The sequence below is a fragment of the Hyla sarda genome (assembly GCF_029499605.1).
Source record: "Hyla sarda isolate aHylSar1 chromosome 1 unlocalized genomic scaffold, aHylSar1.hap1 SUPER_1_unloc_3, whole genome shotgun sequence".
Taxonomy (NCBI): Eukaryota; Metazoa; Chordata; class Amphibia; order Anura; family Hylidae; genus Hyla; species Hyla sarda.
Window position 1 is genome coordinate 499,426 of NW_026607589.1, and position 16,424 is coordinate 515,849.

At 48.3% G+C, this 16,424-nt stretch overlaps 2 protein-coding genes across 2 annotated transcripts in view; one reads left to right on the forward strand and one right to left on the reverse strand.

Moving 5' to 3' along the window:
* LOC130298173 (uncharacterized) overlaps positions 1 to 16,424 on the forward strand; it is a 308,559-nt gene that overhangs the window by 126,597 nt on the left and 165,538 nt on the right. The gene's annotated exons all lie outside the window — the stretch shown is intronic.
* Positions 1 to 16,424, reverse strand: part of LOC130298171 (uncharacterized) — a 133,634-nt gene that overhangs the window by 60,307 nt on the left and 56,903 nt on the right. Inside the window, 2 exon segments of the mRNA XM_056551082.1 lie at positions 13,056 to 13,523; positions 13,607 to 13,733. Of these exon segments, the coding sequence (XP_056407057.1) occupies positions 13,056 to 13,523; positions 13,607 to 13,694 (556 nt within the window). The 5' untranslated portion in view covers positions 13,695 to 13,733.

Here is a 16,424-nt window from a genome sequence, read left to right on the forward strand (position 1 = left end):
AGAGAATAACACAGATTTTATTATCAGTATTAACCCCTTAACAACTCAGGACATTTTTGCATTTATAAGCAATAGTACTTTGTACCCTTCATTTTCAAATAAGATTTACTGCAAAACTGAAGAAAGATAGTTGCTATGATAGCGGAGCAGCCATACAACAGTGGTGTCAAACTGTGGCCCTCCAGATGTTGCAAAACTTCAACTCCTAGCATGCCTGGACACCAAAGGTCTGTCTGCCTCCTCCAGGGGATGCACACTGTCCTCGAAAGGTAAATCAAGGCTTCCCTCTCATGGTATCCCTTAGTGCGGTGGTCTTCAAACTGCAGCCTTCCAAATGTTGCAAAACCCAGCATGTCCGGGAGCTGGAGTTTTGCAACATCTGGAGGGCCACAGTTTGACACCACTGCCTTACAAGGAGCAGGGACACCTGTCTTTGACAATCATGTGGACACAGCCTGAGAGAAAATCACTGCTATAGGGCCTGGTCAGGGACCAAATGACCATGTCCCCCAATCCACCTGACCCTGCAGGTTATAATGGAGCAGTCATCCAAACCGCCCCCTTTATAATCCTCATGTCAGCCAGAGAATTCAGGTAAAGCATAGGGCAGTGGTTCTCCCCCAGGGGTACTTAGCAGTTCTCCAGGGGGTACTTGAAAAAACTCAGTAATGGCAGCCACAGCCACTGGTTACTGGTCTGGATGACCTTGTAAGAAATGGCCGGCTGACGTCACTGCACCGAGGAGCAGGAGGACAGCAAAGGGGAAGCGCGGACACTGGGTGCTGTGGGCAGGAACTACCATCAGCTTTGTTGCTCCACTGTCCCTGCAGATCGGGGACCTACTGCTCTGAGACATAGGAATAGGTCCACAGACCAGAGGAGCAGTGGACACCAAAGAGGGACAGTATGGTGGCCTACAACTATATATGGGGACAGTATGGGGGCCTACAGCTATATATGGGGGCAGTATGGTGGCCTACAACTATATATGGGGACAGTATGGTGGCCTACAACTATATATGGGGACAGTATGGTGGCCTACAGCTATATATGGGGACAGTATGGGGGCCTACAGCTATATATGGGGACAGTATGGTGGACTACAGCTATATATGGGGACAGTATGGGGGCCTACAACTATATATGGGGACAGTATGGGGGCCTACAACTATATATGGGGACAGTATGGAGGCCTACAACTATATATGGGGACAGTATGGTGGCCTACAACTATATATGGGGACAGTATGGTGGCCTACAACTATATATGGGGACAGTATGGTGGCCTACAACTATATATGGGGACAGTATGGTGGCCTACAACTATATATGGGGACAGTATGGTGGCCTACAGCTATATATGGGGGCAGTATGGGGGCCTACAGCTATATATGGGGAGAGTATGGTGGCCTACAACTATATATGGGGACAGTATGGTGGCCTACAACTATATATGGGGACAGTATGGTGGCCTACAACTATATATGGGGACAGTATGGTGGCCTACAGCTATATATGGGGGCAGTATGGGGGCCTACAACTATATATGGGGACAGTATGGTGGCCTACAACTATATATGGGGACAGTTTGGTGGCCTACAACTATATATGGGAGCAGTATAGGGGCCTACAACTATATATGGGGACAGTATGGTGGCCTACAACTATATATGGGGACAGTATGGTGGCCTACAACTATATATAGGGGCAGTATAGGGGCCTACAGCTATATATGGGGACAGTATGGGGGCCTACAACTATATATGGGACAGTATGGTGGCCTACAACTATATATGGGGACAGTATGGTGGCCTACAGCTATATATGGGGACAGTATGGTGGACTACAGCTATATATGGGGACAGTATGGTGGCCTACAACTATATATGGGGACAGTATGGGGGCCTACAACTATATATGGGGACAGTATGGGGGCCTACAACTATATATGGGGACAGTATGGAGGCCTACAACTATATATGGGGACAGTATGGTGGCCTACAACTATATATGGGGACAGTATGGTGGCCTACAACTATATATGGGGACAGTATGGTGGCCTACAACTATATATGGGGACAGTATGGTGGCCTACAACTATATATGGGGACAGTATGGTGGCCTACAGCTATATATGGGGGCAGTATGGGGGCCTACAGCTATATATGGGGAGAGTATGGTGGCCTACAACTATATATGGGGACAGTATGGTGGCCTACAACTATATATGGGGACAGTATGGTGGCCCACAACTATATATGGGGACAGTATGGTGGCCTACAGCTAAATATGGGGGCAGTATGGGGGCCTACAACTATATATGGGGACAGTATGGTGGCCTACAACTATATATGGGGACAGTATGGTGGCCTACAACTATATATAGGGGCAGTATAGGGGCCTACAACTATATATGGGGACAGTATGGTGGCCTACAACTATATATGGGGACAGTATGGTGGCCTACAACTATATATAGGGGCAGTATAGGGGCCTACAGCTATATATGGGGACAGTATGGGGGCCTACAACTATATATGGGACAGTATGGTGGCCTACAGCTATATATAGGGGCAGTATAAGGGCCTACAGCTATATATGGGGACAGTATGGTGGCCTTCAACTATATATGGGGGCAGTATGGTGGCCTACAGCTATATATGGGGACAGTATGGTGGCCTTCAACTATATATGGGGGCAGTATTGAGGCCTACAACTATATATGGGGGCAGTATGGTGGCCTACAGCTATATATGGGGGCAGTATGGTGGCCTACAGCTATATATGGGGACAGTATGGTGGCCTTCAACTATATATGGGGGCAGTATTGAGGCCTACAACTATATATGGGGGCAGTATGGGGGCCTACAACTATATATGGGGACAGTATGGTGGCCTACAACTATATATGGGGACAGTATGGTGGCCTACAACTATATATGGGGGCAGTTTGGGGGCCTACAATTATATCTGGGGACAGTATGGTGGCCTACAGCTATATATGGGGACAGTATGGTGGCCTACAACTATATATGGGGACAGTATGGGGGCCTACAGCTATATATGGGGGCAGTATGGTGGCCTACAACTATATATAGGGACAGTATGGTGGCCTACAACTATATATGGGGACAGTATGGGGGCCTACAACTATATATGGGGGCAGTATGGTGGCCTACAACTATATATGGGGACAGTATGGAGGCCTACAACTATATATGGGGACAGTATGGTGGCCTACAACTATATATGGGGACAGTATGGTGGCCTACAACTATATATGGGGACAGTATGGTGGCCTTCAACTATATATGGGGGCAGTATGGTGGCCTACAGCTATATATGGGGACAGTATGGTGGCCTTCAACTATATATGGGGGCAGTATTGAGGCCTACAGCTATATATGGGGACAGTATGGTGGCCTACAACTATATATGGGGGCAGTATGGTGGCCTACAGCTATATATGGGGGCAGTATGGTGGCCTACAGCTATATATGGGGACAGTATGGTGGCCTTCAACTATATATGGGGGCAGTATTGAGGCCTACAACTATATATGGGGGCAGTATGGGGGCCTACAACTATATATGGGGACAGTATGGTGGCCTACAACTATATATGGGGACAGTATGGTGGCCTACAACTATATATGGGGGCAGTTTGGGGGCCTACAATTATATCTGGGGACAGTATGGTGGCCTACAGCTATATATGGGGACAGTATGGTGGCCTACAACTATATATGGGGACAGTATGGGGGCCTACAGCTATATATGGGGGCAGTATGGTGGCCTACAACTATATATAGGGACAGTATGGTGGCCTACAGCTATATATGGGGACAGTATGGGGGCCTACAACTATATATGGGGGCAGTATGGTGGCCTACAACTATATATGGGGACAGTATGGAGGCCTACAACTATATATGGGGACAGTATGGGGGCCTACAGCTAGATATGGGGGCCTACAACTATATATGGGGACAGTATGGGGGCCTACAGCTATATATGGGGACAGTATGGTGGCCTTCAACTATATATGGGGGCAGTATGGGGGCCTACAACTATATATGGGGACAGTATGGTGGCCTACAGCTATATATGGGGACAGTATGGTGGCCTTCAACTATATATGGGGGCAGTATGGAGGCCTACAACTATATATGGGGACAGTATGGTGGCCTACAACTATATATGGGGGCAGTTTGGGGGCCTACAACTATATATGGGGACAGTATGGGGGCCTACAATTATATATGGGGACAGTATGGTGGCCTACAGCTATATATGGGGACAGTTTGGTGGCCTTCAACTATATATGGGGACAGTATGGTGGCCTACAACTATATATGGGGACAGTATGGGGCCTACAACTATATATGGGGGCAGTATGGGTGCCTACAGCTATAAATGGGGACAGTATGGTGGCCTTCAACTATATATGGGGACAGTATGGGGGCCTACAGCTATATATGGGGACAGTATGGTGGCCTACAACTATATATGGGGGCAGTTTGGGGGCCTACAACTATATATGGGGACAGTATGGGGGCCTACAACTATGTATGGGGACAGTATGGAGGCCTACAACTATGTATGGGGACAGTATGGGGGCCTACAACTATATATGGGGGCAGTATGGTGGCCTACAGCTATATATGGGGGCAGTATGGTGGCCTACAGCTATATATGGGGACAGTATGGGGGCCTACAACTATATATGGGGACAGTATGGAGGCCTACAGCTATATATGGGGACAGTATGGTGGCCTACAGCTATATATGGGGACAGTATGGTGGCCTACAGCTATATATGGGGGCAGTATGGTGGCCTACAACTATATATGGGGACAGTATGGTGGCCTACAACTATATATGGGGGCAGTTTGGGGGCCTACAACTATATATGGGGACAGTATGGGGGCCTACAACTATATATGGGGACAGTATGGGGGCCTACAACTATATATGGGGACAGTATGGGGGCCTACAACTATATATGGGGACAGTATGGGGACCTACAACTATATATGGGGGCAGTATGGTGGCCTACAACTATATATGGGGACAGTATGGGGGCCTACAACTATATATGGGGACAGTATGGGGGCCTACAGCTATATATGGGGACAGTATGGGGACCTACAACTATATATGGGGGCAGTATGGTGGCCTACAGCTATATATGGGGACAGTATGGTGGCCTACAGCTATATATGGGGACAGTATGGTGGCCTACAACTATATATGGGGGCAGTATGGTGGCCTACAGCTATATATGGGGACAGTATGGGGGCCTACAACTATATATGGGGACAGTATGGAGGCCTACAACTATATATGGGGACAGTATGGGGGCCTACAGCTATATATGGGGACAGTATGGTGGCCTACAACTATATATGGGGGCAGTATGGTGGCCTACAACTATATATGGGGACAGTATGGTGGCCTACAACTATATATGGGGACAGTATGGGGGCCTACAGCTATATATGGGGGCAGTATGGAGGCCTACAACTATATATGGGGACAGTATGTGGCATACAGCTATATATGGGGGCAGTTTGGGGGCTTACAACTATATATGGGGAAAGTATGGTGGCCTACAACTATATATGGGGACAGTATGGTGGCCTACAGCTATATATGGGGGCAGTATGGAGGCCTACAGCTATATATGGGGACAGTATGGTGGCCTACAACTATATATGGGGGCAGTATGGTGGCCTACAACGATATATGGGGACAGTATGGTGGCCTACAACTATATATGGGGACAGTATGGTGGCCTACAACTATATATGGGGACAGTATGGTGGCCTACAACTATATATGGGGGCAGTATGGTGGCCTACAGCTATATATGGGGACAGTATGGAGGCCTACAGCTATATCAGGGGGCAGTATGGGGGCCTACAACTATATATGGGGACAGTATGGTGGCATACAGCTATATATGGGGGCAGTATGGGGGCCTACAGCTATATATGGGGACAGTATGGGGGCCTACAACTATATATGGGACAGTATGGAGGCCTACAGTTATATATGGGGGCAGTATGGATGCCTACAACTATATATGGGGACAGTATGGGGGCCTACAGCTATATATGGGGACAGTATGGTGGCCTACAACTATATATGGGGACAGTATGGGGGCCTACAGCTATATCAGGGGGCAGTATGGTGGCATACAGCTATATATGGGGGCAGTATGGGGGCCTACAGCTATATATGGGGACAGTATGGGGGCCTACAACTATATATGGGACAGTATGGAGGCCTACAGTTATATATGGGGGCAGTATGGAGGCCTACAACTATATATGGGGACAGTATGGTGGCCTACAACTATATATGGGGACAGTATGGGGGCCTACAACTATATATGGGGACAGTATGGGGGCCTACAACTATATATGGAGACAGTATGGTGGCCTACAGCTATATATGGGGACAGTATGGTGGCCTACAGCTATATATGGGGACAGTATGGTGGCCTACAGCTATATATGGGGACAGTATGGTGGCCTACAGCTATATATGGGGACAGTATGGGGGCCTACAACTATATATGGGGACAGTATGGAGGCCTACAGCTATATATGGGGACAGTATGGTGGCCTACAGCTATATATGGGGACAGTATGGTGGCCTACAGCTATATATGGGGGCAGTATGGTGGCCTACAGCTATATATGGGGACAGTATGGAGGCCTACAACTATATATGGGGACAGTATGGGGGCCTACAGCTATATATGGGGACAGTATGGTGGCCTCCAACTATATATGGGGACAGTATGGGGGCCTACAACTATATATGGGGGCAGTATGGTGGCCTACAACTATATATGGGGACAGTATGGTGGCCTACAACTATATATGGGGACAGTATGGTGGCCTACAGCTATATATGGGGGCAGTATGGGGGCCTACAACTATATATGGGGACAGTATGGTGGCCTACAACTATATATGGGGACAGTATGGTGGCCTACAACTATATATGGGGACAGTATGGTGGCCTACAGCTATATATGGGGACAGTATGGTGGCCTACAGCTATATATGGGGACAGTATGGTGGCCTACAGCTATATATGGGGGCAGTATGGGGGCCTACAACTATATATGGGGACAGTATGGTGGCCTACAACTATATATGGGGACAGTATGGTGGCCTACAACTATATATGGGGACAGTATGGTGGCCTACAACTATATATGGGGGCAGTATGGTGGCCTACAGCTATATATGGGGACAGTATGGAGGCCTACAGCTATATCAGGGGGCAGTATGGTGGCTTACAGCTATATATGGGGGCAGTATGGGGGCCTACAGCTATATATGGGGACAGTATGGGGGCCTACAACTATATATAGGGACAGTATGGGGGCCTACAACTATATATGGGACAGTATGGAGGCCTACAGTTATATATGGGGGCAGTATGGATGCCTACAACTATATATGGGGACAGTATGGGGGCCTACAGCTATATATGGGGACAGTATGGTGGCCTACAACTATATATGGGGACAGTATGGGGGCCTACAGCTATATCAGGGGGCAGTATGGTGGCATACAGCTATATATGGGGGCAGTATGGGGGCCTACAGCTATATATGGGGACAGTATGGGGGCCTACAACTATATATGGGACAGTATGGAGGCCTACAGTTATATATGGGGGCAGTATGGAGGCCTACAACTATATATGGGGACAGTATGGTGGCCTACAACTATATATGGGGACAGTATGGGGGCCTACAACTATATATGGGGACAGTATGGGGGCCTACAACTATATATGGAGACAGTATGGTGGCCTACAGCTATATATGGGGACAGTATGGTGGCCTACAGCTATATATGGGGACAGTATGGGGGCCTACAACTATATATGGGGACAGTATGGAGGCCTACAGCTATATATGGGGACAGTATGGTGGCCTACAGCTATATATGGGGACAGTATGGTGGCCTACAACTATATATGGGGGCAGTATGGTGGCCTACAACTATATATGGGGACAGTATGGAGGCCTACAACTATATATGGGGACAGTATGGGGGCCTACAGCTATATATGGGGACAGTATGGTGGCCTCCAACTATATATGGGGACAGTATGGGGGCCTACAACTATATATGGGGGCAGTATGGTGGCCTACAACTATATATGGGGACAGTATGGTGGCCTACAACTATATATGGGGACAGTATGGTGGCCTACAGCTATATATGGGGGCAGTATGGGGGCCTACAACTATATATGGGGACAGTATGGTGGCCTACAACTATATATGGGGACAGTATGGTGGCCTACAACTATATATGGGGACAGTATGGTGGCCTACAGCTATATATGGGGACAGTATGGTGGCCTACAACTATATATGGGGGCAGTATGGGGGCCTACAACTATATATGGGGACAGTATGGTGGCCTACAACTATATATGGGGGCAGTATGGTGGCCTACAACTATATATGGGGACAGTATGGGGGCCTACAGATATATATAGGGACAGTATGGGGGCCTACAACTATATATGGCGACAGTATGGGGGCCTACAGCCATATATACTCGAGTATAAGCCGAGTTTTTCAGCACGATTTTTCGTGCTGAAAACACCCCCCTCGGCTTATACTCGAGTGAACTCTCCACCCGCAGTGGTCTTCAACCTGCGGACCTCCAGAGGTTTCAAAACTACAACTCCCAGCAAGCCCGGGCAGCCATCGGCTGTCCGGGCTTGCTGGGAGTTGTAGTTTTGAAACCTCGGGAGGTCCGCAGGTTGAAGACCACTGCCGCCTTCGACATCATCCAGCCCCCTTTCACCCCCTTTAGTTCTGTACAGTACTCACCTCCGCTCGGCGCTGGTCCGGTGCTGCAGGACTGTCCGGTGAGGAGGTCATCCGGTGGGATAGTGGTTCCGGGCTGCCATCTTCACCGGGGAGGCCTCTTCTAAGCGCTTCGGCCCGGCCCCAGAATAGTCACATTGCCTTGACAACGACGCAGAGGTACGTTCATTGCCAACGTACTTCTGCGTCATTGTCAAGGCAACGCCTCTATTTTGGGCCGGAAGCGCGGAGAAGAGGCCTCCCCGGTGAAGATAGCAGCCCGGAACCACTATCCCACCGGACGACCTCCTCACCGGACAGTCCTGCAGCACCGGACCAGCGCCGAGCAGAGGTGAGTACTGTACAGAACTAAAGGGGGTGAGAGGGGGCTGGATGATGTTGAAGGCCGCAGTGGTCTTCAACCTGCGGACCTCCGGAGGTTTCAAAACTACAACTCCCAGCAAGCCCGGACAGCCGATGGCTGCCCGGGCTTGCTGGGAGTTGTAGTTTTGAAACCTCTGGAGGTCCGCAGGTTGAAGACCACTGAGGGCGGATGATGACAAGAGGATGATGAAGGGGGGGTGTGGGATGATGACAAGGGGATGATGAAGGGGGGGTGTGTGGGATGATTACAAGGGGATGATGAAGGGGGGTGGGGATGATGACAAGAGGATGATGAAGGGAGGGTGTGGGATGATGACAAGGGGATGATGAAGGGGGGGGGGGGTGTGGGATGATGACAGGCGGTGATGATGATGATGAGGATGTTAATGACGGGGGTCTGGATGATGACAGGGGGGGATGATGTATTTCCCACCCTAGGCTTATACTCGAGTCAATAACTTTTCCTGGGATTTTGGGTTGAAATTAGGGGTCTCGGCTTATACTCTGGTTGGCTTATACTCGAGTATATATGGTATATATGGGGGCAGAATGGTGGCCTACAACTATATATGGGGACAGTTTGGGGGCCTACAGCTATATATGGGGACAGTATAGGGGCCTACAACTATATATGGGGACAGTATGGGGGCCTACAACTATATACGGGGACAGTATGGTGGCCTACAACTATATATGGGGACAGTATGGGGGCCTACAACTATATATGGGGACAGTATGGGGCCTACAACTATATATGGGGGCAGTATGGTGGCCTACAGCTATATATGGGGGCAGTATGGTGGCCTACAACTATATATGGGGACAGTATGGTGGCCTACAACTATATACGGGGACAGTATGGGGGCCTACAACTATATATGGGGGCAGTATGGGGGCCTACAACTATATATGGGGACAGTATGGGGGGCTACAGCTATATATGGGGACAGTATGGTGGCCTACAACTATATATGGGGGCAGTATGGTGGCCTACAACTATATATGGGGGCAGTATGGTGGCCTACAACTATATATGGGGCAGTATAGGGGCCTACAGCTATATATGGGGGCAGTATGGGGGCCTACAGCTATATCAGGGGGCAGTATGGTGGCCTACAACTATATATGGGGACAGTATGGGGGCCTACAACTATATATGGGGACAGTATGGTGGCCTACAACTATATATGGGGACAGTATGGGGGCCTACAGCTATATATGGGGGCAGTATGGTGGCCTACAACCATATATGGGGGCAGTATGGAGGCCTACAACTATATATGGGGACAGTATGGTGGCCTACAGCTATATATGGGGACAGTATGGGGGCCTACAGCTATATATGGGGGCAGTATGGTGGCCTACAACTATATATGGGGACAGTATGGAGGCCTACAACTATATATGGGGACAGTATGGTGGCCTACAACTATATATGGGGACAGTATGGAGGCCTACAACTATATATGGGGGCAGTATGGTGGCCTACAGCTATATATGGGGGCAGTATGGTGGCCTACAACTATATATGGGGGCAGTATGGTGGCCTACAACTATATATGGGGGCAGTATGGTGGCCTACAGCTATATATGGGGACAGTATGGTGGCCTACAACTATATATGGGGACAGTATGGTGGCCTACAACTATATATGGGGAAAGTATGGTGGCCTACAGCTATATATGGGGGCAGTATGGTGGCCTACAACTATATATGGGGGCAGTATGGGGGCCTACAACTATATATGGGGACAGTATGGGGGCCTACAGCTATATATGGGGGCAGTATGGTGGCCTACAACTATATATGGGGGCAGTATGGGGGCCTACAACTATATATGGGGACAGTATGGTGGCCTACAACTATATATGGGGGCAGTATGGTGGCCTACAGCTATATATGGGGAAAGTATGGTGGCCTACAACTATATATGGGGACAGTTTGGGGGCCTACAGCTATATCTAGGGGCACAGAGGGGGACCTAACAACTTTATGGGGACGCAATGCGGGTCCTATTACTGTGTGTGACAATAAACATGGGAAGTTTGTAAATAGGTGGGTATTGTACTGCAGAAAGGAGCCTTAATGTTTGTTTGTCTGGTTCTGTGGAGACGTCTTGGAGAAATCTTCATGGCGGTCTAGGCCAGATAGTGAAGATAAGAAAATTAAACAACTCTGGTTAGAGAAGATGTCACCTGTAAATCAGGGACTGGGGGGATAGGGAGAGGAACAGGGGCCTGTTAAAGCATATGAATTATACTATAATCATTACAAAATGTCTCTAATATGGGGGGACAATTTTTTGGGAATGGGCTGTCAAGGGGAACTCAGGCAAAAAAGAACCAATGGGATAGGGGATACATTATAGATCACAGGGTCTGACGTTTGGGACTCCCTGCGATCTCCTGAACGGGGCCCTGGCAGTCTACTTGAAGGGGGTGGACCAACCCCTGTATGGAGCGACGGCCGACACTCCCCCTCCATGTATACCATAGAGATACACGGAGGTGGTGTGTCGGCCGCGGCATCCTGTGGGGGTCGGAATGGCCACTTCCGACAGACTGCCAGGGCCCCATTCAGATCGCGGGGAGTCACAAGGGTCGGACCCCCCATGATCTATAACCTATCCCCTATCCTGTCTAGGCAGACAGTATCACATTTTTGTCTTTTGTCTATTAATGTGTATAGAAAGACTTATGTGCTAATAAAGTTAGTGAAATTATCCAGGAACCAAGTTATAAGGGGAACCGTTATTTTTAATGATTTTCGCTCACGGCTCGCCAGCCGCACCTATACCTCCATTTGGACCCACACAGGTGACCCGAACCGGAACATTTCCGTATCAGAGGGAAAGAATAAAGGGATTTAAAGGGGTACTCATCTGCTAGACATCTTATCCCTTATCCTAAGGATGCGGGATAAGATGTCTGATTGCGGGAGTCCGGCTGCTGGGGCCCCCCAGGATCTCCCACAGCACCCTGCGTTCTAAACAAAAGGCAGATTCCTGGAGCAGTGGTTGTGACGTCACGGCCACGCCCCCTCGTGTTGTTGCGCCCCCTCCCATAGACATGAATGGAGGGGGTGTGGCCGTGTATCTCCGTCTCTTCCATAGATCTCCCAGCAGCAGGACCCCTGTGATCAGACATCTTATCCCCTATTCTTTAGATAAGATGTCTAGGGGCGGAGTACCCCTTTAAGGGCCAGTGCACATACCATTCCTCAGAAGAAGGCTCATGCATGGAACTTGCTGGGTGTCCTACAGTGGCCTCGAGTCCTGTGGATATTGGGTATATGTTTGATCACTGGGGGTCCGACCACTGAGACCCCCGCAATCTCCTGCCTGGCATTCTGTTTGTGTATCTCTGTCTCTCCCATAGAGATTCATGGAGAGACATGTCAGGCATCTCTTGGTGCGGTGGTCGACAGTAATCCCTGCACGGAGCGGAGGTCACCTGTGCCTGAAGAGATCTGGGGTGCTGGGCAAGAGATCATGGGGGGTCTCGGCAGCCGGACCCCCACGATCAGACAATTATCCCCTCTCCTCAGGATTCTTTGGAAGGTTCCAACGCCATCTTATGTAGCGGTTCGGACATAAGTTTGCAGCTTCTTTGTCGCTGACTGACTGGGATCTATGCAGAGTTACTACAACATGAGTCCACTCAGCGTACAAAAGAAAAGAGAACGTTTCCAGGAAGACGTCACCTGTTTACCCTGAAGTCCCAAAGATTCTAGTTACACCAATACTTCCGAAAAATATTGCAGCCGTTGACTGAATAGAATCTGTAACCCTTCTCTGTATTTAGTGGTTACTACTCACCTGGGCGGTTACCTGTAGGAATGTCCTCCTTATACTGCTCATCACCACTCACATCTGTCTCTTCTTCCTTTATATCTGTTGTATTAATATAGATCAGATCTTTCTCTGTATGAATGTCCTCCTTATACTGCTCATTACTGCTCACATCTGTCTCTTCTTCTTCCCTTATGTCTGTAGCATTAATCGAGATGAGATCTTCCCCTGTAGGAATGTCCTCCTTATACTGCTTATCACCGCTCACATCTGTATCTTCTTCTTTTATATCTGTAGGATTAATATAGGTCAGATCTTTCCCTGTAGAAATGTCCTCCTTATACTGCTCATCACTGCTCACATCTGTCTCTACTTCTTTCTTTATGTCTGTAATATTAATATAGATCAGATCTTTCCCTGTGGTAATATCCTCCATATTCTGTTTATCAAGAGGACGGGGACACCTCTCTGGTGCTGTTTTCTTACTGGATCTGACTGTAGGGAACACATACAGAGACTGAATTCATTCTTTACATACAAATAATGAGAGGACGTGTGTATATAGTCATGTCTATTACCTGGTGATGTGAGGGGCTGCTGATCCTCCATCATGACCTGATCCTTGTACTGATCCTTGTGTCCTTCTACATACTCCCACTCCTCCATGGAGAAATAGACCGCCACGTCCTGACACCTTATAGGAACCTGACACATAATGATACAGTCATCACCTCGACCCCTCCAGTGGTGTTACTGTATAATGTCCCAGCATTCCCAGCAGTGTCACCTCTCCAGTCATCACCAGACCCCTCCATTACTGTATAATGTCCCAGCAGTGTCACCTCTCCAGTCATCACCAGACCCCTCCATTACTGTATAATGTCCCAGCAGTGTCACCTCTCCAGTCATCACCAGACCCCTCCATTACTGTATAATGTCCCAGCAGTGTCACCTCTCCAGTCATCACCAGACCCCTCCATTACTGTATAATGTCCCAGCAGTGTCACCTCTCCAGTCATCACCAGACCCCTCCATTACTGTATAATGTCCCAGCAGTGTCACCTCTCCAGTCATCACCAGACCCCTCCATTACTGTATAATGTCCCAGCAGTGTCACCACTCCAGTCATCACCAGACCCCTCCATTACTGTATAATGTCCCAGCAGTGTCACCTCTCCAGTCATCACCAGACCCCTCCATTACTGTATAATGTCCCAGCAGTGTCACCTCTCCAGCATTCACCAGACTCCTCCATTACTGTATAATGTCCCAGCAGTGTCACCTCTCCAGTCATCACCAGACCCCTCCATTACTGTATAATGTCCCAGCAGTGTCACCTCTCTAGTCATCACCAGACCCCTCCATTACTGTATAATGTCCCAGCAGTGTCACCTCTCCAGTCATCACCAGACCCCTCCATTACTGTATAATGTCCCAGCAGTGTCACCTCTCCAGTCATCACCAGACCCCTCCATTACTGTATAATGTCCCAGCATTCCCAGCAGTGTCACCTCTCCAGTCATCACCAGACCCCTCCATTACTGTATAATGTCCCAGCAGTGTCACCTCTCCAGTCATCACCAGACCCCTCCATTACTGTATAATGTCCCAGCAGTGTCACCTCTCCAGTCAGCAGCTCCATCATCTTGTTGATAAGTTCTCGGATCTTTTGTTCATCCATTTCCTCATGTATCAGGGAGTGAGGTGGGGGCCCCGGGATTGGGCTCAGGGTTCTTCCCCATCCTTCACACACAGGAGCCTGACAGCGCCCACTAGAGGACTTCTTCACTACTGTGTAATCCTGTATATGGAGAGACACATTAATATCACTACATACATTCCCAGAATCCCTCACCTCTCCAGTCATATCCATCTGTTGTTCCATAGATAAGAATGAGGTCATGTGACATCACTCCCAGAATCCCTCACCTCTCCAGTCATATCCATCTATTATTACATAGATAAGAATGAGGTCATGTGACATCACTCCCAGAATCCCTCACCTCTCCAGTCATATCCTTCTGTTATTACATAGATAAGAATGAGGTCATGTGACATCACTCCCAGAATCCCTCACATCTCCAGTCATATCCATCTGTTATTACATAGATAAGAATGAGGTCATGTAACATCACTCCCAGAATCCCTCACCTCTCCAGTCATATCCATCTGTTATTACATAGATAAGAATGAGGTCATGTGACATCACTCCCAGAATCCCTCACCTCTCCAGTCATATCCATCTGTTATTACATAGATAAGAATGAGGTCATGTGACATCACTCCCAGAATCCCTCACCTCTCCATTCATATCCATCTGTTATTTCATAGATAAGAATGAGGTCATGTGACATCACTGCCAGAATCCCTCACCTCTCCAGTCATATCCATCTGTTATTACATAGATAAGAATGAGGTCATGTGACATCACTACCAGAATCCCTCACCCCTCCAGTCATATCTATCTGTTATTACATAGATAAGAATGAGGTCATGTGACATCACTCCCAGAATCCCTCACCTCTCCAGTCATATCCATCTGTTATTACTTAGATAAGAATGAGGTCATGTGACATCACTCCCAGAATCCCTCACCTCTCCAGTAAGCCGGAAGAGTATCTGTAGGGTGAGGTTTATGATCCTGTCGGCCATCTTGTTCCTGTCTCTCTCCATGGTTGATGGGTCATCCAGGAGAATTCTCTTATATAGAAGATATCAGCAGAGGATCCTGGATTGGAGAAACCTGAAGGGAAGAAGAGGAGACGATGATAAACCGCACCAGATTCTATGGAGAAATAAAATCCATTTCCTGGAGATAATCTGGGGAAACATCTGAGGAGACATTATAGTCACAATGATTTCGGATGAGTTCTCCTCTATGATGACGTCCTCGGAAATTTACCAGAAAATCTTTCAGAATCTTTGGCGGCAAAGAATCAAATACAGAAGAACAAACACCGAGAACACGAAAAGAAAGACAAGAAGGTAAACGTAAAGAAAAGAGAAAGGGAGGATAGAGGGTGAAGGGAAACAAGGGGGGGGAGGAGCATAAGGCGGGAATGGACGACCAATCACATGACCCAGCAATATAGCAGAGAACACGCTGGAGGACACAACAGGACGGCGACTCCACAGGATCCTGGAATCACATCCACGGGGGCCACGTCTGGTAGAATCTATCATGAGACTCATGGATGGCGACTAATCTATCACCTTGGACACCAGAGCCGGAGGAGATTTATAGGATGTGGGAGATGAAGGGTTAATGTATCATTTTACTATATTTTATCTATAGATCAATGTCTCTCCCCTCCCCCAGAGAGAGGAGAAGATGTCTGGGGGTGGAGTCACCTTTATAGGGGTTCATTGTGTCACATCACAGCCACACCCCCTCGT